The sequence below is a fragment of the Rhinichthys klamathensis genome, unplaced genomic scaffold (genome assembly GCF_029890125.1).
Source record: "Rhinichthys klamathensis goyatoka isolate OS25496 unplaced genomic scaffold, OSU_Roscu_1.1 h1tg000197l_1, whole genome shotgun sequence".
NCBI lineage: Eukaryota > Metazoa > Chordata > Actinopteri > Cypriniformes > Leuciscidae > Rhinichthys > Rhinichthys klamathensis.
This window is the reverse complement of record NW_026606723.1, coordinates 1,291,262-1,310,797: the sequence shown is the minus strand read 5'-3', so window position 1 is coordinate 1,310,797 and position 19,536 is coordinate 1,291,262. Positions and strand designations below refer to the sequence as shown.

At 37.2% G+C, this 19,536-nt stretch overlaps 4 protein-coding genes across 4 annotated transcripts in view; 3 read left to right on the top strand and 1 right to left on the bottom strand.

Annotated features, from left to right (window-relative positions):
- Nucleotides 1-1,904: 1,904 nt before the first annotated feature.
- Nucleotides 1,905-7,694, top strand: LOC130096493 (V-set and immunoglobulin domain-containing protein 10-like 2). The gene is made up of 12 exons (XM_056262998.1): nucleotides 1,905-2,209; nucleotides 2,497-2,850; nucleotides 3,314-3,592; nucleotides 3,719-3,994; nucleotides 4,722-4,979; nucleotides 5,063-5,323; nucleotides 5,409-5,699; nucleotides 5,870-6,178; nucleotides 6,757-6,879; nucleotides 6,974-6,998; nucleotides 7,084-7,190; nucleotides 7,302-7,694. Exons 1-12 carry the CDS (start codon nucleotides 2,140-2,142, stop codon nucleotides 7,400-7,402), a joined length of 2,454 nt encoding a protein of 817 aa, XP_056118973.1. The 5' UTR covers nucleotides 1,905-2,139; the 3' UTR covers nucleotides 7,403-7,694.
- A 247-nt stretch (nucleotides 7,695-7,941) lies between these two features.
- On the bottom strand, nucleotides 7,942-12,590 carry chek1 (checkpoint kinase 1). Its single transcript, XM_056262997.1, has 13 exons — nucleotides 12,458-12,590; nucleotides 12,116-12,188; nucleotides 11,805-12,028; nucleotides 11,609-11,673; nucleotides 11,427-11,496; nucleotides 10,128-10,316; nucleotides 9,942-10,046; nucleotides 9,675-9,770; nucleotides 9,509-9,590; nucleotides 9,215-9,380; nucleotides 8,746-8,877; nucleotides 8,522-8,623; nucleotides 7,942-8,324 (listed from the first exon to the last, which is right to left on the bottom strand). Exons 2-13 carry the CDS (start codon nucleotides 12,178-12,180, stop codon nucleotides 8,232-8,234), a joined length of 1,389 nt encoding a protein of 462 aa, XP_056118972.1. The 5' UTR covers nucleotides 12,181-12,188; nucleotides 12,458-12,590; the 3' UTR covers nucleotides 7,942-8,231.
- An 822-nt stretch (nucleotides 12,591-13,412) lies between these two features.
- cfap53 (cilia and flagella associated protein 53) lies at nucleotides 13,413-16,472 on the top strand. Its single transcript, XM_056263086.1, has 7 exons — nucleotides 13,413-13,484; nucleotides 13,898-14,127; nucleotides 14,211-14,367; nucleotides 14,404-14,620; nucleotides 15,619-15,721; nucleotides 15,813-16,123; nucleotides 16,155-16,472. Exons 1-6 carry the CDS (start codon nucleotides 13,422-13,424, stop codon nucleotides 16,054-16,056), a joined length of 1,014 nt encoding a protein of 337 aa, XP_056119061.1. The 5' UTR covers nucleotides 13,413-13,421; the 3' UTR covers nucleotides 16,057-16,123; nucleotides 16,155-16,472.
- A 2,070-nt stretch (nucleotides 16,473-18,542) lies between these two features.
- myo5b (myosin VB) overlaps nucleotides 18,543-19,536 on the top strand; it is a 57,301-nt gene continuing 56,307 nt past the window's right edge. The window contains exon 1 of the mRNA XM_056262995.1: nucleotides 18,543-18,997. Coding sequence (XP_056118970.1) covers nucleotides 18,971-18,997 — 27 coding nt within the window. The 5' untranslated portion in view covers nucleotides 18,543-18,970. The remainder of the gene's footprint in view (nucleotides 18,998-19,536) is intronic.

Here is a 19,536-nt window from a genome sequence, read left to right as displayed (position 1 = left end):
TGTATACTTTTTTAATAAACATTATATTTATTATTTTCAATACCATTTTTACTTATTTTATATTAAAATGGGTATTTTTTTTTCAGCTTTAGTAATGGCGAAACTTGCGACAGCATGATCTATGACCAATACAAAATAGTCATTATTCATATTTTTTGCATCTTTACACTGTATATGCTGTGTGTATGTATGAGTGTATATATGTTACACACACTGTATATATGAGACCTTTTTTTTGTGCACCAGCATATTCCAGGAAGTAGAACTGTGAATCTCTTTGGTCATTTGTGCTTTATTATTGTTTACATTATGCTTTGTGACATTTATGCACAATGGTACAAAGTTATTTCATGCACTGCAATTTTAATAACTGCATAGAGTATTTATATAGTGTATGGGCATGAGACAATGTGCAGAAATGTGATGCATTACATTATATGTATTTGTGTGTTGTTATAGTGACCAGCTGGTACTGAATAAGTTGTTAATGATGTAAATGAATGTTTTAACCAAATGTGATTTTTTTTCTTCTCTTTTCTACTAATAAATAAACATTGGATTCAATATAAAAATTTTTTTGGTTTTAATATCGCTGATTATATCTGATAATATTGTATATTTTCTTCCATTTAACCAGAATGTGATGATGCAATGCAATGCAAAGTGTAATGAGGAAGTGATTGTGTGATGGTTACACAATTATTTAAAATAAAATAATAATCTGATTAAACCTACTTATAGATTGAATTTAATATACATGACATACTGTATGCCATCTGGCGTGAACATGACAGATCACAGCTGGTTTCGTCTGGTTACAGAACTGATTTGCGCTAATCACATAACTCCGATTATGAACTATTTGCACGAGTGTGTTTGTGTGTCAGTAGTGGAGCTGCTGTAAACCAACTGTCTCTCTTGTGTTCAGACCAATAGTACTTGTATTAGAACCTCAGTGGCCACTAAAAGTATTTGACACTTTTGAATGTCATTGTATTACACAACAAAATATCATTATTCACAATGGTTACGTAATATCAATCATATCATAATTTTCATTTGCATCTGCGTATTTGGGTTGTGCTCTCTGTTCCAGTATGTTTGTCCACTTTACATGGAAGTGTAACACGAGAAACTCATGAATGAATGCAGCGAGGCACTGTTTCCTTTGCTTGGCTGAGCTGTTATGGATGGAAACACACACACACACACACACACACACACACACACACACACACACACACACACACACACACACATACATAGACGTAATGGTTGTTATACTGTACAAACTGTTTTTTTTTTATATACCAGATTTACAAATAAGAAAATCCCTAAAGGGAGGTTTTTGGAGATTTTGGTAACTTCTGGGTACAAATTTGTCCCCAAAATATAGTTAAGTAAGTACACACACACAAATTCTGACCTCAAACCCAGAGAGGGGATGAGCTCATAAGAGCAGAGATCTGTGATTAAAGTGCATCATCTCAGGCTGTGAACCCAACTAACCCTGGAATCTAAATATAGATATATATATTTTAATTGTGCATTAGCCACAGCCTACCTTTATATGTAGCCTTCAAAACAGACTGCATGGATGGGGAAAGTTAACAATTCCAAACTGATGAAAAATGTAATTCACAATGTAAGTAATACATAATCTGTGTATCAATGAATTAATTAACGCTATCAGGCCACTATTAAAGGACTGTTGTTTAATATTAGCATTTTTTTATTATTATTTATATAAGAGAATAACTCATTGTGTTACAGCATGTATCAGATGTTTTTTCTTTCTCACTGCGTGTGATGGAATGCAAGAACGGCCATCCATCCCGCCACCCTCAATAATAGATGAGACACAGCTATCATTGTGTCATCCTAAACCTTTCTACTCCAATCCACTGTACTCTTGTACATGGAAGGGAAGGTCTGTGAATTATTCAAGCCAAATCAGTTTAGAGAGACTCAGTTGCTTCTTTCTCTCATTGAGCCTGTAGACTTCAGCTGTAATCATAAGCTCGGAGAGGTCACATCATATTTATTGGATATTTCTCTTTGTTTTTTCTTCTTTTTTGAAGATAGCTGTTGTTCCTTTTTACATATTGGTCAAGTCATTGGACATGAGATCATGGCACCATGGTTCAAAGAGTTTTAGGGGTAACTTATATCTGTCTGACTGTTTTATTTCTACCCCTCCTCCTTCAAGGTAAGAAAATCAACAAACATTTTCAATATTTTTTTAATATTCTGTTCAATGCCAGTGTCAACTAATACTTTCAATCATAGATTTGTTAGCTGTTCCGTTTGATTAGAAGTATTTGTTTTCTTGTTCAGACTGTGTGTGTGTGTGTGGAATGAGGAAAATTAAATATTATTTCTCATATTGTCAAAATACAAGTGAAGAGAATACTTGTGACATACCCTTAGCAACTTAATCAATGCTAATAATATTGGATCACAGCCACCTTTAAAATTATTTGTGTGCTCTCCCAGGCGTAGATATCTTGGACCCGGGACAGGTGGTATACAGTGAGACCAAGACCAATGGAGTGGTGGGACGTGGAGTGATCTTGGAGTGTGGCCCCACCTTACCCGATGTCTACATCTGGGGCTTCACACAACCGGGCACAGACATCATCCGTGCTGTAGTGTACAACTTTGGGAAGGGTCCCAAAATACAGAAATTAGCCAGCGACTTGGGTGATCTGACAGTAATCAGCAACAGCGCCTCTCTGTCCATTGAGAAGCTTCTTCTGGCTGCAGAAGGAGTGTACACCTGCCAGGCACTGTATGATACCCCGGAAGGAGCCAAGCTGTATTACTACTATGTATTTCTGCATGTCCTAGGTTAGTGGTAATCAGAGGTTGTCTAAATACTGATCTGAACAATGGCAGACCAAGTTCAAGGTTCATTTATATTGCCCCTGAGATTTAAAGTGGTGCAGAAACCCTAAATTACCATAATGTGTTACTGGTATGCCCCAAAGTCTTCTAAAACTATTGCTGTTATATTGTTTACACCAAGGAACTTTGACTAAAGAAGTCTTGTGATTAACTAGTGATTGATCTAATTAAATATAACTTTGATGATATTAGCATGAATTGTTTGTTACCATCTACTAAATTAATAAATGAACACATGTAAAGTTAATTTCCAATAAAATTAAAAAAAGGAAACAAAGAAAAGGTTAGACTGAAATAACATCAACTTGTTTATTGTTTAGGTTGTACTAGAAATGTTATTATATTTTACAGCCACTCTTTCATGATCTATCAGTGATGAGGTTCCATTTTGTAATGACTTTAACAGTGCCAGTTACCAAACCTTACATTTTGATGAGCGACTCTTCGCCAGTGGAGGGCACGTCAATGACCATGCGCTGTGGCCTGGAGAATGGAACTGGGCCTATTAATTACATATGGGAACAGGAGAGTCGGGAAAGCCAGCTCACCACCATGGCTGAGATCTATGACGACAACCGATTCAATGTCACTGACGTCAACCGCAATCACACTGGATGGTACAGGTGTCTTGCCAGCAACCAAGTCAACCAGCAGCGCAGTGACCGAATCTGGCTAGACATCATTTGTAAGAGACTCCCAAGTACTCTTTGAAATAAACAACACAGTTTGGTGCATCATATAATTTTAGTCTGTGATATGAAAAGCAATTTAAAGAGAATCTGTCATGTAAACATCTATGTCTCTTCTCTAGTTGGTCCAGACCAGCCTCAGATCGATGTCACCCCTTACTCAGTGACAGAGCGGGGTTATTCCGCCCTGGAAAAAGAGACGGTTTCTCTCCTGTGTCAAGCTTCTTCTAATCCCCCCAGTCAGTATGTCTGGTTCTACAACAACTCCCAAGTGTTCACGGGTCCACAGTTCACCATCACCAAGGTTCTACGCATGCACACGGGCCACTATGCATGCCTGGCTCAGAACACTTACCTCAACACCCGCTCCAGGAAAACCATCACCCTCACCGTCTACTGTGAGTGCTCCCACAAACCCCTGCCTGGATTCTGGTGGCCATCTTTGCTGTTTCTTCAACCTGTCCTGATAGAGTTCTACAACTTCTTCAAGTTTGCTTCTCAAATTTCTTGCCTTTGCTTCCTCTTACATCTTTTCCTTTACACAAACATGCTCACACGAACATAAAGACAGTTACGTAAACAAAGGTGTCAGGATTCCACAGTGGCCGATTGTGGACGTGCATCTGGAGGAGATGAAGGACAGTTCTGAGAGCTGAAGGTATACAGCAGGTGTGATTGTTTCTGTGCTATGACAAGTCGAGAAAGGCCAAAAGGCCTTGTTTTGGTTTGTCATAACACCTCAATCCCCCCTTCGTGCCTTGAATGTACACCTATTCTTGAATGAGTGTAGGGTGCTAACAACCCCACCGATACTGTATACTAACACAGCAACACCTTCTCATGATATGTCTTAAAGTTTGTCTCAGTTGAAATGGGAAGGATAAAGGTAAATCCTAATAGGTGATGTTTTTTTTAGCAGATGCCAATCCAATATTTCACTACTCTTGAACTTTCTAGAAGATGACTACCTCTTCTATCTAGATAAATAATAGACACCTAATCCGACCTCTTCATACGGCTCAAATTCAGGAGCACTTCTCTGCCTCTATCAGTTTCCAAAATTGGCCCAAATTACCCTGGATCCATTTCACTGCCCTGTGTTACACAATGGTTTTGTTCCCACAGATCCTCCAGATGGCGCTCCAACATGTTCGATCTCACCAGTAAACAACTACACTGACCTGGCCCTCCGCTGTACCTGGGAGGGTGGTATCCCCGCAGCCACTTTGAGATGGACCCCGTATGTGTTTGGAGAAGAGAGCGAGGGACTCACAAACATCACCAAGATTCAGAAAGGTGAAGAGACTGGAAACAACACTGTGTTCATCTGTCAAGGCTCACACATCACATCAAATGAAATCAAGAGCTGCAGTGCCAGAACTTGTAAGTGTAAAACCAAGAGCACCTAGTTCACGTTGAGATGAACGAAAGGTCAGTAAATAATTTGTACATACTCTTGATCCCAGGGATGCCCTATGGGGAGCCAAAGTGTTCTGCATATGCAACTCGAAACAATGAGTACCTAATGCTGTCCTGCTCTTGGGAAGGTGGGTTCCCTCGAGCCCTGGTATGGTGGGCCTCCAGCTCAGGGGACATGCAAGGCACGTCTGAGGAGAATGCCAACATCCTGGTTCTGCGGTCAAGCGCTATCTACAGTGGCAAGGCCTTTATATGCCATGCAAAACATCCATTGGCTAAGGGGACCAAACAGTGTACTTTAAAGCTGGGTAAGAAAGGGTCAGTCATTATTTTTCAGCACTCTTTTAAAACAGTAAAAGAATCCATTTAAAACTGTTTCCTTTTGGTCTTCAGAGGCACCAGTCCTAGTGACCCAGCGCAGTGTGATGACCGTCTATGAGGGTAGTGATGTCCAGCTCACATGTATCTTGAGTAGAAACTACCCTGTCACAGAGATCACCTGGTACAACAACCTGAAACAGCATGTGAATGAGATTCCTAAGAAGTACGTCCTGGAGCGGGCTGCTGCCTGGACCAACTTGACCGTGCGGGAAACGGACAGCGATACGGACAGCGGACAGTACTGGTGTTCGGCTACCAATGCTGTCGGAGGGGCAGAGATTCCCATTATGCTGATGGTGAAGAGTAAGCAAGCCTTTAAGTATCATACTGACATTATACTTCATATACAGTACTTACAATACAATGGTACATAATGCACATGGATGGGTACTACTGTATCTATCTCAACTCCTGTAGCTCTTTAATTGGTTGTTATATATAAATGAATAACTTTCTAAATCTTCCTATTTCAGGGTATCCAATGCCCCCAAATATAAGCATCAATAAGATCATTTACAACAGTCGTCAACGGATTGATGTTGACTTAGAGTGGCAGCTCCAGACTGATGGCGAGCTCACCGGGTTCTTTATAGAGCGCCAGAGGCTCCCTGAACCTGTGAAGAAAAGAAACAGTGATCTTCCCTGGCAGAAATTGGTAGATCTGGAGCCTGATTCCCGAAGCTACCAAATCAACAATCTGGATCCCACAGGAACCTATGGATTTCGCATTACTGCCTTCAACCATCGCACCATTGGAAACCCTTCAGAGACAAAGAGCCCAGGTGAGAACACTTACAAGGTACATTGAAAATCTGAGCATCAATGCACATATAAACATGAATTGCATGAAAATAGAAAAGCAGAATATAATTTGATGCTGTTGGCAAATGTTTAAGATCGGGGTGTTTTTGTTGTTGGGATTTCTTTTTTATAGTTATCACTCACTGAAAATCTAATGCTGTTGTTTTTTGTTTTGTTGTCCATTCAGGTGAAATGCAAACTTGACCACTTCCATACTCACACATCTCCATCCTTCTATCCCTTTCCTCTTACATGACCTGCCTGTTAACTTACCCTTTGACCTTTCCTGGCATTACGTTTGTCTACTCATCTCATTCTGTCTGATAACAACTTACCTCTAAAAAAAGAGCATATGATCATAAATGCTAATGATGCTAAATAAACTAGTTAACCCAAGTAAATGTTTAAGCTTGTTCCCAAAAAACAGTAACACATTACAATTTATATTATGGAGTAAGAGCTCTTATAAGCCTCTGAATAAATGTCCGATTGCCATGGTACATGGCACACTATTGTGACACTGATATTGTGAAGCTGATATAGGTATGCTGTCTTCCAGCTGAACCTCCCTTCAATGCCTACCCAGCTGTGATCGGGGCAGCCATCGGGGGCATGATCATAGCCACAATAATCACTGTACTGCTCTTCTTGTATGTGGTACGGAACCGCAACAATAACCCACGTGAGTTACGCATCCTTAGTGTTGAAAGAAATGTATTTATTTCCTAGTTAACACTAGCAAGGCTGTATGCTAATACCACTTTCATACTTTACAGGGCTTCATGACTTGATATTTGGAAGGTATGCTTTGATAATTGATATTCGACAGTTATTTGATTGCTCTTTACAATTTCTTGACTACTTTACTACTATTTGTGTTTTTCAGGCAGAATAGCCAGTCTAGAGAGAACATTAACTTCCCTGAGGATGAGGTTCCTGGAACAGCAGAGGGGGAGAGAGGTACAGGACAGCCAAGCCCACCAGCTAGTCCAGGTACCTCACACCATTGAAACTTAATTATCCAACTCATACCAAAATAATTAAAAACATTTTTGTTCACTTCAGCAAAAAAAAAAAAAAAAAAAAAAATGCTTTCTCTTACAGCAGCATCGATGGCACTGCCAAGGCCAACCGCAACACCTACAAACCTTCCCCCTGGCGAGGAGCCAGTCAACGTAACTATTACTGTCATGGCCTCAAGCTAAAGACAAGGCTGATCATAACCATTTTGTTACCATTTACTACTGGGGATCAGGAACACATTCTCATCATCAATAGAAGTAAACTAAGAAAGGGGGGGAAATAATTTTGTGTTGAATGTAATTTTATAAGATCAACTTGCAAGTGTCTCCCATTTAGATAACATCTATAACAGATATTAGCAAGCTAACCTGGTTTTGGTATGACTAAAACACAAGCAAATTTTGTTAATTAACAGCAGGATTGTTATATTGTTTTCTACATTTACTGCTTGCTTCTCCTATACCAGTAGATTGAAAATGACTTATTCACCTTTCATGTGTCTATTTACAATGAACTAAACTGATTTTAGCTGCTTCTGAATCACATGGGTTGAGGTAAACCAATCATGTAGGTAAATGACAACTTGATATTTTTGAATGAATTGTCTTTGTAAGCAAAATACACTCATTTCTGAACTCAGCGTTGAATAAAATTAAGGCTGAACATGATACATTTTTCTTCCCTTTTCTAATTTAAACAAAGCAGTCTAAGCCAAACAGCATTATTAATGACAGATTTATTTTAAATTTTGCTTTCACTTGCATCTTTTCAAGGGGCAGCAGAACTCAAACCCTCTTCTTCACTTCAGTAACAGAACACAAATGAACAGATAAACTAAACTTGACAGTTTCTCCTCACTCCTTCACTCACTGATCAGAAAAACAGACATATACAACTACAAACACAAATCCAAACACATTCTACAATCATAAAACAACTTAGTGTGTGTGTGTGTGTGTGTATATACGCATGTGTGAATGTAGACTTTGCACGTTAAAATGTGGACACGCATCAATTCAAAGGCAAAACCTTTTGGTTACTAATAATGTCAGACAGTTTCAGTTTCAGTTTCAGGAATATTCTCTTGAATTCCAAACCGTCCCCCTAGAATACAAAAGAACACTTTTTAGAAGACAGAGCTTTACTATTCAAAACAATTATATTATACAAATAATTACGAATTATAAAAATAATTATTCTTTATTCAAAGATTCTTGACAAACCAGTTAATTTAGAATCATCATAGTGAGGTAAATGTAATTAATAAGCCATAAATGATAGCATAAAAGTAATTTGCTTACCTTTGACAGTCGGAAATCTACTAAAATGCGTTCCTCCATTTCCAGGAAGTGTACTATGAAGATCAGCTTATTATTGCGGTGATCCATTGTGGACACTGTCGCCTATGAATAGAAAGAGAGAAAAAGGGACAAAAACTAGAAGATCAGTGCATTATATGGTTCAGGATTTAGTGCAAAGTATTTAAAATACTTTAATGTAACAACTGATTGTTTTATCTAGTGACCTGATTGGTGCAGCTCTGTTTCCATGTGTGACCCATAGCAATGCAAGCATCACGGAGAGCAATACAAGACGCCTCTGCCTTCTCCGTAGTAAAGAACCTGGTCATCCTTCTCACCAACCGCTGCCATGGGTTCTGCAAAAAAATACAAATAAGATAAGCGAATAAAACATTTTTTAGTATTTAATTTAATTAGTTTTATTAAATAAATAACTGGGGAACATTTTTTAAAATGACCCAAAATGGATAAAACATCAGGCAATATATTTCAACAATATGAGTGACATAAAATTGAAGCACTACTATGGAATAAGAACAAACATTTTTGACAGAAATAAGAAAAAACTTAAACTTATGATTGAGACTTAAATCATAAAGCATATATAAACATGCACAAAAACAAAGAAGTGAAAAACAAAACAGTAAGTCAGCAGCATACTATCATTTTTATTAATTTTATAGAATAGGTTACCTGGCTGGCACCCGGAGTACCAAGTAGTTGGCTGCCCAGCAACATGTGGTCAGGACAGGTAGGCTGTGAAAAGCTGACACTGACATCAGTGTGCACTGTAACCTCCTTCTCCTCCCACAATCCCTGCGGTTCAGGCTGAGAGCTGGAGATCTGTGCTCTGTCATCACTGAGGAAACACATAGGTAGTGATGGATGTGGCCCTTAGAACGTAATATAGCATATACTAGTGAACACAGTTTCTCTTCATACTAACCTATCATTCAGCGGCCATTTGCATTCATTTGTCGTACTGACCTGTTTTTCCGTCTCAGCTGTGAGAGCTCTGAGTCAGCCCGATGCATCTTTGTTACTGGCATGTCACTCTGTCGTTTTAGTGCTGTGGTCAAAAATACAGATCTAACAGAATCACAAAAATTCTTGAAAGACTTAGAGTGACTAAGCTAATGCTTGAAAGCAGTACCTGATTTGAAACTTCTGCAAAACCAACGATGTTTCTTCATTTCAGGAATGGTAAACCTTTCCTCTGGATTATGCAGTAATATCTTGGATAGCAGACCTGACAAAGAAAATAAAAATAAAAATCTTTTTTAAGATGTTTTTATGCAGTTGCTAGTGTGTTCTGAGTAGTTGCTTTCTGGCCCAAGTCAAAAGAGCCCACAATTCGATGATATTCTGGTCTAAATACAAAAAATAAACTTACTGGATTAAATAAAGCTAAGCTACTTACTCAGGGCCACAGCATCTATTTTCTTCCACGGTGTGAGGTAGATCTTCTTCTCCAGCCAATCTAAATATTCCTGACAGTTTTCGCTCGGCTGGTCCCATGGTAACTCTAAGGAAAAATGCAGTATATGCTAAAATCTTTACAAGGAGATGCTGTCTTTGAATGACACTCAGAAAAGTGTTGTCCTACCTCCAGCTAACATTGCAGTGAGCACAATGCCACAAGCCCAAGTGTCCGCAGGTTGAGCGTGGAACGCCGATCGTGACATCAGCTCGGGGGCAACATAGGGTAGAGTGCCACACAAACGGGACAGCGGCCGCTCTCGGCCACGGTGGCGGAACATGGTAGCCAGTCCGAAATCAGAGATCTTGAGATTATCTGAGCGAAAATATGCATTTTAATAAAATGTTGAATATTATAAATTGTGTGCGTGTATACAAACACATGTATATATATTTGATATATAAATATAACATAAATAAAATCTCAAAATAGGGATCTTTTCTAACAAAGATTTTGCTATCACTTTATAACAAAAACTTTAACACATCCTTGATGAATAAACGTATTAATTTCTTTCAAATCAAGAAAAATACGACCCCACACTTTTGAACAGAAGTGTATATTGTTACAAAAGATTTTTATTTTAAACAAATGTTCTTTTTATACAATTTTTGTACTATTTATGTACTTTTCATTCATCAGAGAATCCTGAAAAAAAGTATTACCGATTATAAAAAAAAATATTAAGCAGCACACCTGTTTCCAACATTGATAATAACGGAGTATCAAATCAGCATATTAGAATGATTTCTGAAGGATCATGTGACACTGAAGACTGGAGTAATGATGCTGAAAATTAAATTTTGCATCACATAAATAAATAATATTTTATAGTATATTTAAATAGAAAACCATTCTTTTAAATTTTAATAAAATTTCACAGTATTATTGTTTTTTTCTGTATTTTTTTATCAAATAAATCCAAGCTTGATCAGCAAAAGAGACTTCTTTCAAAAACATTGAAAATGGTAATGTTTCCAAACTTTTGACCGGTACTGTATATGTACAGTGCTTAGCATAAATGAATACACCCATGCTAAAGTTGACTAAAAAGAGGAATAAAAAATCATCTTTTAGAAATTGATTTTAAATTTGGAAAAAATCCAACCTTTAAGGACACCAATTTTCTTTGTGAATGAATAATGTATCGTAAATAAATAAATGTTCTTCCTTAAAATTTCATGGATCCAGGATACTATGCATCCTGATAAAGTTCCCTTGGCCTTTGGAATTAAAATAGCCCCACACCATCACATACCCTTCATCATACCTAGAGATCGGCATGGTGTACTTTCCATAAGATCATCTCTCAATGCAAAACAAACCAGCTATTAGGCTCACTGAAATAAAACCATGCCAATCTCTAGGTATTGTATTGCTAGAATCTGTTTTATAATGAGGAAACACAAAACCATTTAGATGTACCTTTATCATCAAGAAGAATATTCTCAGGCTTTATGTCACGGTGTGTAATCCCAATGCCGTGAAGATATTCCTGTAAGTGAGAGATATTATCTAGTTTCACTACAAAGGCAGCTATGGGGCGAAAACTGTTCACAAAACAAACCAGAGTCAGAAATAAAGTTTTCAAATCATCAAAAACTTACCACACCAGCTATTAACTGCTGAAAAAACCTGTGTGCATCCTTTTCTGGCATCCCAACATCCGGTTCTGTCAGAATGAGAGTCAAATGACATTTTGAGTAGAATCTTCTCGCTCGTCACAAACATTAAGACCCCACCAGATGTACATTACAGGACAAAGAAACTGATCCAACAAAAAAACAATTGTCCAAATCTCACCGATTCGGTCAAAGAGCTCTCCTCCGCTACAGTACTCCAAGAAGATGTACTGTGTCGTCCCCTCACTCCTGTGCCCAAAAAAACGTACAATGTTGGGGTGTGAGAGCATCTTGCATATGCAAACCTCCTTCTTCACATTTTCGATACAATCCTTGGCTTTTGCCATGTCCACAACTTTCACAGCCACAGCCTCTTCTGTCTTCTTGTTGACCAGCAGTCGCACCCTACAATAATTTGAAGTAGATTCATATATTTTAAAAGTTCAACTGATCAGGATGGCACTAATAAAAAGTACACTAGTGGTCACTTACTCTCCATACGCCCCCTCTCCGAGGGTTTGTACCACATCCCAGTCTTTAACAAAAGGCACAGACATGATCTGATCTGTGGACACAAGTCAGGACATCCTTGAGAACTAACGTTAGAGAAAGCAAACCAGTTAAGTTTTACTCTACACAGTTAACGTTAGTAATAAGCAGCTCTTTCGGTGTGCTAAAGGTACACCGAAAATATTCGTTTTGAGTAAATAAACATAATGACATACATGCAAAATATGACTAGGTTAGCAACTGTAAGCAAAAGTAAAGTGTCAACTCCGACATTCAGATGCTGTTCGATGTCACTTTTTATGTTATTTTGTCAAATAAACATACCTTGCGAGTCACCTACATCAGTGTTAAAGTTGTCCCATGTAAAGCAGGTTGTTTATCTGTTCTGTTCGTATATTTACACAGACAAGTGCCTACACTGCACGTCCGTCTAAACTTTGGCGCGTTCTGGAGACTTGACATCACCGGAAGCGCGGGGAGAGGAGAAATTTCAAATTAAAAGCTTAGGGCGTCTAAATCCAAAAGCAAGTGGCAACTTTAAAATTAGTGGGGAACTTTTCATATTAACTGGAGTATTTGATGGTGGTATCCTTTCGTGTTTGTTTTATTGGAAATAAACTGCAAAAGTGATTCTGTTCTGTTATATCACCATCAGATATACAAAAACCTATACAAACTAAAGATGAATGTGAGTAATGTTATTTTATGTGTTTCTGACCCTACACTTTTATATAGAATTGTAAAGAATATTTCTTTACAGATGTCTGACGGTTGGTTGTTTTAAAGCGCTATAGAAATAAATGTTGATTGATTGTTGATTGATTTCTCCGAAAGAATATTGGTTAGGAGGATTAGATGTGAAATTTTTGGTTTGTCTGGTTGCTTTTCTTTTCTCTTTTAATAAAACGTTTTTTTTTTCTTTTCAATAAAACGTCATAAGATTGGAGGGGTATCGTTTCAATGCTTGAAAACTTCACAAAATAAAAGCTCGCCTGTTCCTGTGATTAAGAAAAATAATTTCACAGTCACAAGATTATTGGAGTTTTTGTAATATGGCATTTAACTTTAGCATTTAACTGTATTTTAGGATAATTGCAAGTTGACAATCATCATCGTGTCATCATCATCATCATCATCATCATCACATAAGTGGATTTTGAAAGGCGGCTGATGTGGCTTGCCGTTGTTATGGCAACATCAGTTCAGTTCCGTAAACACAAGTTGAGGGTCATTTCTCAAGCTAGCTAGAGCCTGAGAAAGTACGTTAGATTTAAACAAAAAAATTACCATGTTGACAGCTCACCGAAGAAGGACACGGGAGATTACTGGACCTGTACATTCCGTGGCAGTGGTGAGTTATTAGTTATGTTTGCTTGCTTGACAAAATCAACACACACGACACATCCACACACACACACACACGCACACACACACACACACACACACACACACACACACACACACACACACACACACACACACACACACACACACACACACACTGATGATGATGATGATGATGATGATGATGATTATGAGACCAAATTTTCAAATATTATTGGGGCCTGATCACGGGTGATAAAAAAACATTAATGAAAGATGGAAGCTAAACATTTTCTAATGTGCAGATTAAGTTATATGTATGTTTTTTTAGACTGTATCTTTCTCTTTGGGAAGACAGCAGATTTGATGAGATAACATAGCAGCCTATTATTAAAATTTTGGTTAGTGTGTTAATATTCAACTCAAATATGTACATTTCAGAGAGCCAGACATCCTTTATCCAAAGACATAGACAACCTTTTTCTGAGGAGAAGGAAACAGGAGGCGACACAGAATGAGGTTCTGGAGTTTACCAAGGATCATAGCTCCTGTGATGTGAGAATGCAATGGGAAAGAAACACACAGCGCCGGATGGTTTCGGCCACTATTAGTAGACATCTACAGGAAGCAAGAGAGCAGTACCACATAGGCATTGACGAAAAGAGGGAAAGGTTTGAATGGAATAACCTCATAAATTATTAGGAAATAGTCTTTCACTGTAATGTAATGACATTTGTCTGGCTCTTTTCGACAGGCTTCGTGAGCTGCTGGAGTCAGAAGAGCAGGAACTCTTCAGGGAGATGGAGGCAAAAAAAGAGACAGTGTTGGAGAGGCAGGCTAAGATGCATGAAAGAGCCACGACTCTACGAGAGAGAAGGGAGAGCGAGAGACAGAGGCTTGTTGCTGATAAATTCGATCTAAATCTATGAAATGTTCTTCATGAATAGCTGGAGCTTAAAGAGGAGCAGCACAGGTACCGGGAGCATCTAGCAGAGCAGCTGAAAGAGCAGAAACGACAGGAAGCTGAGACTGAGCAACTGTTTGAATCAGAGCTCCAGCAGGCCTGGGCCCGCAGGGAGGCACAGTGGCGTCTGGAAAAGGCAGCGAGAGACAGACTCATGAAGGATGTCATGGACACTCGCCGGTTGCAGATCCAGGAGAAGTGTAAGGAAAATGCTTTAAGATCAGGCATTTATATATATATATATATATATACAGTATATTCAATAAACTTTTGTCTAAATAAATGAAAAATAAATCACTAAAATCATTTGTTTTTAATGCTGACAGTCAATTTAGGAATCACAAGATTATAATGTGCTGGATGAAAAATGTATATTCGTTTTGAGATTGCTAAAGATTAGATTTAACAGTATTCAGTTTTTAAAGATTTTATTTAAAATATATATTGTGTATAATTAATACTTATTTAATGTATTCTTTATTTTTTATATATATTTTTTATTTAATAACACTTTACAAAACTTAACCAATTATTACAATTATTATTATAAATTTTAATTTTTCATTCATTTAAAGAAACTAAGTGAGCGTTAAAGGGATAGTTCACCCAACAATGAAAATATAAATGATAAGACATATATATATATAAATATATATATATATATATATTACTACCAGTCAAAAGTTTGGAGTCAGTAAGGACAAATTAAATTCACAATAAGATTAAAATGACAATAAAGGCATTACAAAAGATTTCTATTGCAAATAAATTAGGTTTTTAACCTTTATATCCATCAAATAAAAAATGAAAAAGATGTATCATGGTTTCCACAAAAATATTAAGCAGCACAACTGTTTCCAACATTGATATAAAAAAAAAAAATTAAAAAAACATTTTAGATAGATAATCTGGAGTCATGGTTTCCACAAAAATATGAAGTAGCACAATCACATAAAAATAAAACAAGTTGAGCACCAAATTAGCATATTTAAGTAAAAAGTAAAAACAAAAGTTATTATGAATTGTAATACTATTGTACAAGATTACTGTTTTTACTGTATTTTTGATCACATAAATGCACCCTTGGTAAAAAATTAATCATTAAAAAAATCTACATGTAATTTATTATTATACATAAATGTAATAATAAAGTTTTATTAAATGTTAATTAAATGTTGTTGTTTTTTATTCCCTTTAGTGAACGAGAACCTGCAGAAACAGGCTGAGACTTTCAAAGAGAGAGAGGAGCTTGACCGAATCATTCAAGAGAACAAATTGCTGGATGACGAAGAAAAGACTCGGTAGGTTCCTGTCTCTCAAAGTTGTTCAACTTAATCATACCCATACCAAAACATGCAAAAATGTATAATATTTTGTTTCACATATGTCCAGTTTAAGGGAGGCCTCTCAGGAGTATCAGGCTGATTTACTGGCTCAGATGCTGCACCGCCAGCGCATTTGTGAAGCAGAACAAGCTGAGAAAGAACACGAGTTCCAGGAGGGTCTAATGTACCAGGAGCAGTACAATAAGAAGATTCAGGACATTCTTTCAAGGCCCATATCCGGCACCACAGCAGTTCATCCCTTCAGGAGACGAGAGCGCCGCTGCTCCAGCTCTGGTGGACAGTTGGCATAAATCCAAACCAATTCTACTCACAACATTAGTAACATTCTTAACTTTAGTATACGATATTCTAAAAACAGTATAAAAAGAAAACGGATTTTTAAAAAAAGGAACTTTCAGTGAAGTTCCTAACTTTCATGCTCATTTCTGAATAACTGTATGCGGTTTGTTTTACACATTTGTGTGATCTGTGATCAGATTCATTATCCCGTGTCAAAGTTTGTATTCAGGCGTACAGTAAATACAAGTCTGACTGGATTAGCTTGTTTTGAGGTAGATATTTGCATGTTTAAAAGATTATTTCAAGAAAGCAAATAATTTCAATGAATAGAATGTGAAGAGTGTCTTCACATAGATTTCACATAGAAGACTTCCTTATGCACCGCCTTTTAACACCAACCATCTAATTAAAAACTTGAGACACTGTCCACAGTTGCTATGAAGCATGTACAGTACACAATACCAGGAGAGGTCAAAAGGTTGAGGTTTAAAAATGACACAGTTAACACTCTAGAGTATTTCCATACTGATTTGGCAACAAGGTTTTAGACCAATAAGCTGCTGGGCTGATTAGTAGGTGAGGGAGTGGGCGGTTAACTTTAGACACTGCAGATTCCACGACAGCTAGTGTATGGTTAAGAAGTTAGTCAACGCCCAATACCTTACCTAGGAGTGCTATGGGTGTGGGAGCAATTGATATGATTTCATTTCTGTCTCCTTTTTTCTTTCTCACTCAGCTGTTCAGACAGGTTTAACTTTACAAAATTCTCAGGCTCTGCAAAGTACGCTACAATCTTTTAAAGCATGACATGAGGAATATACTATATCTGAATAATTCAGAGCTCTGATGATCATTGTGTCTGTGGATATTGGCACAATTTTTAAGAGAAGAAGATGCGTGAACATGAGCTTTATGTCAAGGTAAGTCAGACACAGCGACTCTTTAATTCTAGATTTTCTTATCACATTAATAATACAGCATGTGGTTCACTGAGATTTACAGGTTACAGCTTTATAAATAAATTTATTAAAAAACTTTAGAAACCAGCTAAACACTTTTTTTCAAAACAAAACAAAAATCACACCTCTGTTTATGGAATTTTATTTTATGGAATTTATTCAGGATGTGAACACTACTTAGGCTGAATTTCTATTCCACCCTGTACTTTACACATGGTTTGTGTTGTGTCCACTCTGCACCTTGCAGATAAGAGTAGAGAAGCTGCTGTGTTGCTCAGCTTTGTGTCTTTGATTAATGATGCAGACACTGAGCAAACACCGCACAGTATTAGATTATTCTAGGCAGGTTCTGCTCTCAAATATTTCTAAGAAACATAAGAAAAAGTACATATAAGTATATAGAGAGTTAAACTTCACATTGTGTGATCACAGTGAAATGGACCCAACCAGTTTAATCAGAGCAGTGTTATCTTGGAGCAATGATGTGTATTCTGGTGATGTTATACTGTATATTAACTAGTAGCTTATTTTTGCGCTATGTGTTTCAAAGTTTAGCTGGAGTCAAAGATGGAAAGATAAGTGACAAGTAACAATAATTTCAGGGAGTTGGTCTCAGATCAAAAACACGGAATTTAGTGATGTATACAGGTCAATGATGTGATTTTTTTTTTTTTTGTCTGGATCTAGTAAGTAATTAAACAAAAATAAATAAATAAATGGCTTGAATACACATTTTCTAGAATGAACGTTTTTTTGAATTAAAATGAATTTTGAATTTAACTCATTGTGATTTTACAGGTGGTGTAACTGTCCGAGAAAAGTTGTTGACATAATCTTTATTATTTTTATTATTATTTCTTTAAAAAAACACAAATAAGCAGCGATGCTATTTTACATTTAAATTTACATGTAGTAAATTAGTAGATGCTTTTATCCAAAGTGACTTACAAATGAGAACCAACACAAGTAATTTATCTGAAGACCCAAGTTCAGCAAACAAACTTCCCTGTAAATAAAGCCAAGTTTTAAGTGTAAGCTTGTGATACACAAGTTAGAGGAATGCAATGCAGAAAAGCAGATAAAAACAAGCATATTTTTTTGTATAGGATTTATTATTGGAAATGCCTGTTTATGGCTTTGTTTTTTATATTAATTTTAAAAAGCCATCAATAAGAAAGCTATTTTGTTGTCGTGTGACTAGAAAAGTACCCACTATACCTTCATCACAATGTGTCAGTAAGTTTTAAGATTTTTAAACGTTTTCTAATCCCCCCTTGGTGTTCAGAACTAATTTAAATGTAAACGGCACTTATACAAAGGTAAACGCTTTTATCTGAACAAACTGTCGTAATATTTTCTAACTGAACTTGATACTTGAACTCATACACGTACAAACCTGACGTTTTACAATCTAGCATTTTTATTGCCGTCAACGTGATTTTAATGCAGTGCTGTAATTGGCCAGAGGGTGTCGCTGTAGACACACTGAGTTGTGCCATTGATCCATGATTCTCTGCCGCTGCGGTGCGGTCATGTCAGTCATGGTCGAGAGTCCATGGAGACGGAAAGAAGGCAGGGCAGCAACTTCATTCCTGCATTTTTGACAATTACATATTTAGCTCTTATTTTACCGATACCTTTAAGCCATTATTAGAAATCTGTGATAAGTCGCAGTCATTGCTTATTTTAACTTGTAATTTGTTTATGCGGAGGATGAAGGACTCTTTTCTAACTGAACTTCAATTATGGGGACAGACACCTGCCGTGATCAGGCGCGGCTAACGCGCTAACATTAGCCGTCAGAGGGAGTTCAAAAGTACAAACCAGCACAACATGGAGTGGTGACAGGACACAAGAAAGCTGGATTATAAAACTGGTTGGGAATATCATCATATTCAAACGGAAATATTTAACCTTACGTGTGCTGATGTGACTAGTTTAGGTGGGAGCTGCTGTATTTGGGATCATGTCTGTGACCGAACTCTACTCTAAGGTGAGTTGTTGTAATAGTTTAAGTTTTATTCCGCCATTAAATAGATAAATAAGTAGTATAAAAATGTAATATATCACAGATGGACAGTAATATAATGTAATTTACTGTGTGAGATAGTAAACGACGCCTTCGTCAGTCTTTGGATAGGGACTTAAATCTTCGTTTAATGTAGCATGACTAGCTTGAAATCTTTTAATTAATCTAAAAAACATCATAAAACCTCACAAAAGGTAATCTTCAACTATCTGACGCCCCGTAGTTCTGCATACTGCCTTTAACTTCCTATAAAACACAGGGAAGTATCGCGGACAGGTGTGTTCCTGTTGGTTTCGGTCTGTAACGTTAAGTAGTTTCGGCTTTCGCGGTGTCTCGAAGCATACTGTGCTGCCTATCTAGACAGCACGTTTGTGCGCGCTCTAATGCGGCTTTGATGTCAAACAATGCTGTCTGCGAAGGCAGCTCACTGGGGATTGAGACACAACCATGTGTTCATGACGAGTCCTTCCTCTTATTCTTTAGTGGTTCATATATTAGACATT

Bases quoted from the DNA above. Each gene is read 5' to 3' on its own strand.
- chek1 (XM_056262997.1), bottom strand. From the start codon at position 12,180: ATGTCTGTGCCTTTTGTTAAAGACTGGGATGTGGTACAAACCCTCGGA. The intron at 11,497-11,608 runs GTAAGTTTTTGA...TCTCACTTACAG, and splicing joins AGCAGTTAATAGCTGGTGTG to GAATATCTTCACGGCATTGG. The intron at 9,771-9,941 runs GTAAGTAGCTTA...TTTCTTTGTCAG, and splicing joins AATAGATGCTGTGGCCCTGA to GTCTGCTATCCAAGATATTA.
- LOC130096493 (XM_056262998.1), top strand. From the start codon at position 2,140: ATGGTTCAAAGAGTTTTAGGGGTAACTTATATCTGTCTGACTGTTTTA. The intron at 2,851-3,313 runs GTTAGTGGTAAT...TGACTTTAACAG, and splicing joins TGTATTTCTGCATGTCCTAG to TGCCAGTTACCAAACCTTAC. The intron at 6,880-6,973 runs GTGAGTTACGCA...CATACTTTACAG, and splicing joins GAACCGCAACAATAACCCAC to GGCTTCATGACTTGATATTT.
- cfap53 (XM_056263086.1), top strand. From the start codon at position 13,422: ATGTTGACAGCTCACCGAAGAAGGACACGGGAGATTACTGGACCTGTA. The intron at 14,368-14,403 runs TTCGATCTAAAT...CTTCATGAATAG, and splicing joins AGAGGCTTGTTGCTGATAAA to CTGGAGCTTAAAGAGGAGCA. The intron at 15,722-15,812 runs GTAGGTTCCTGT...ACATATGTCCAG, and splicing joins GATGACGAAGAAAAGACTCG to TTTAAGGGAGGCCTCTCAGG.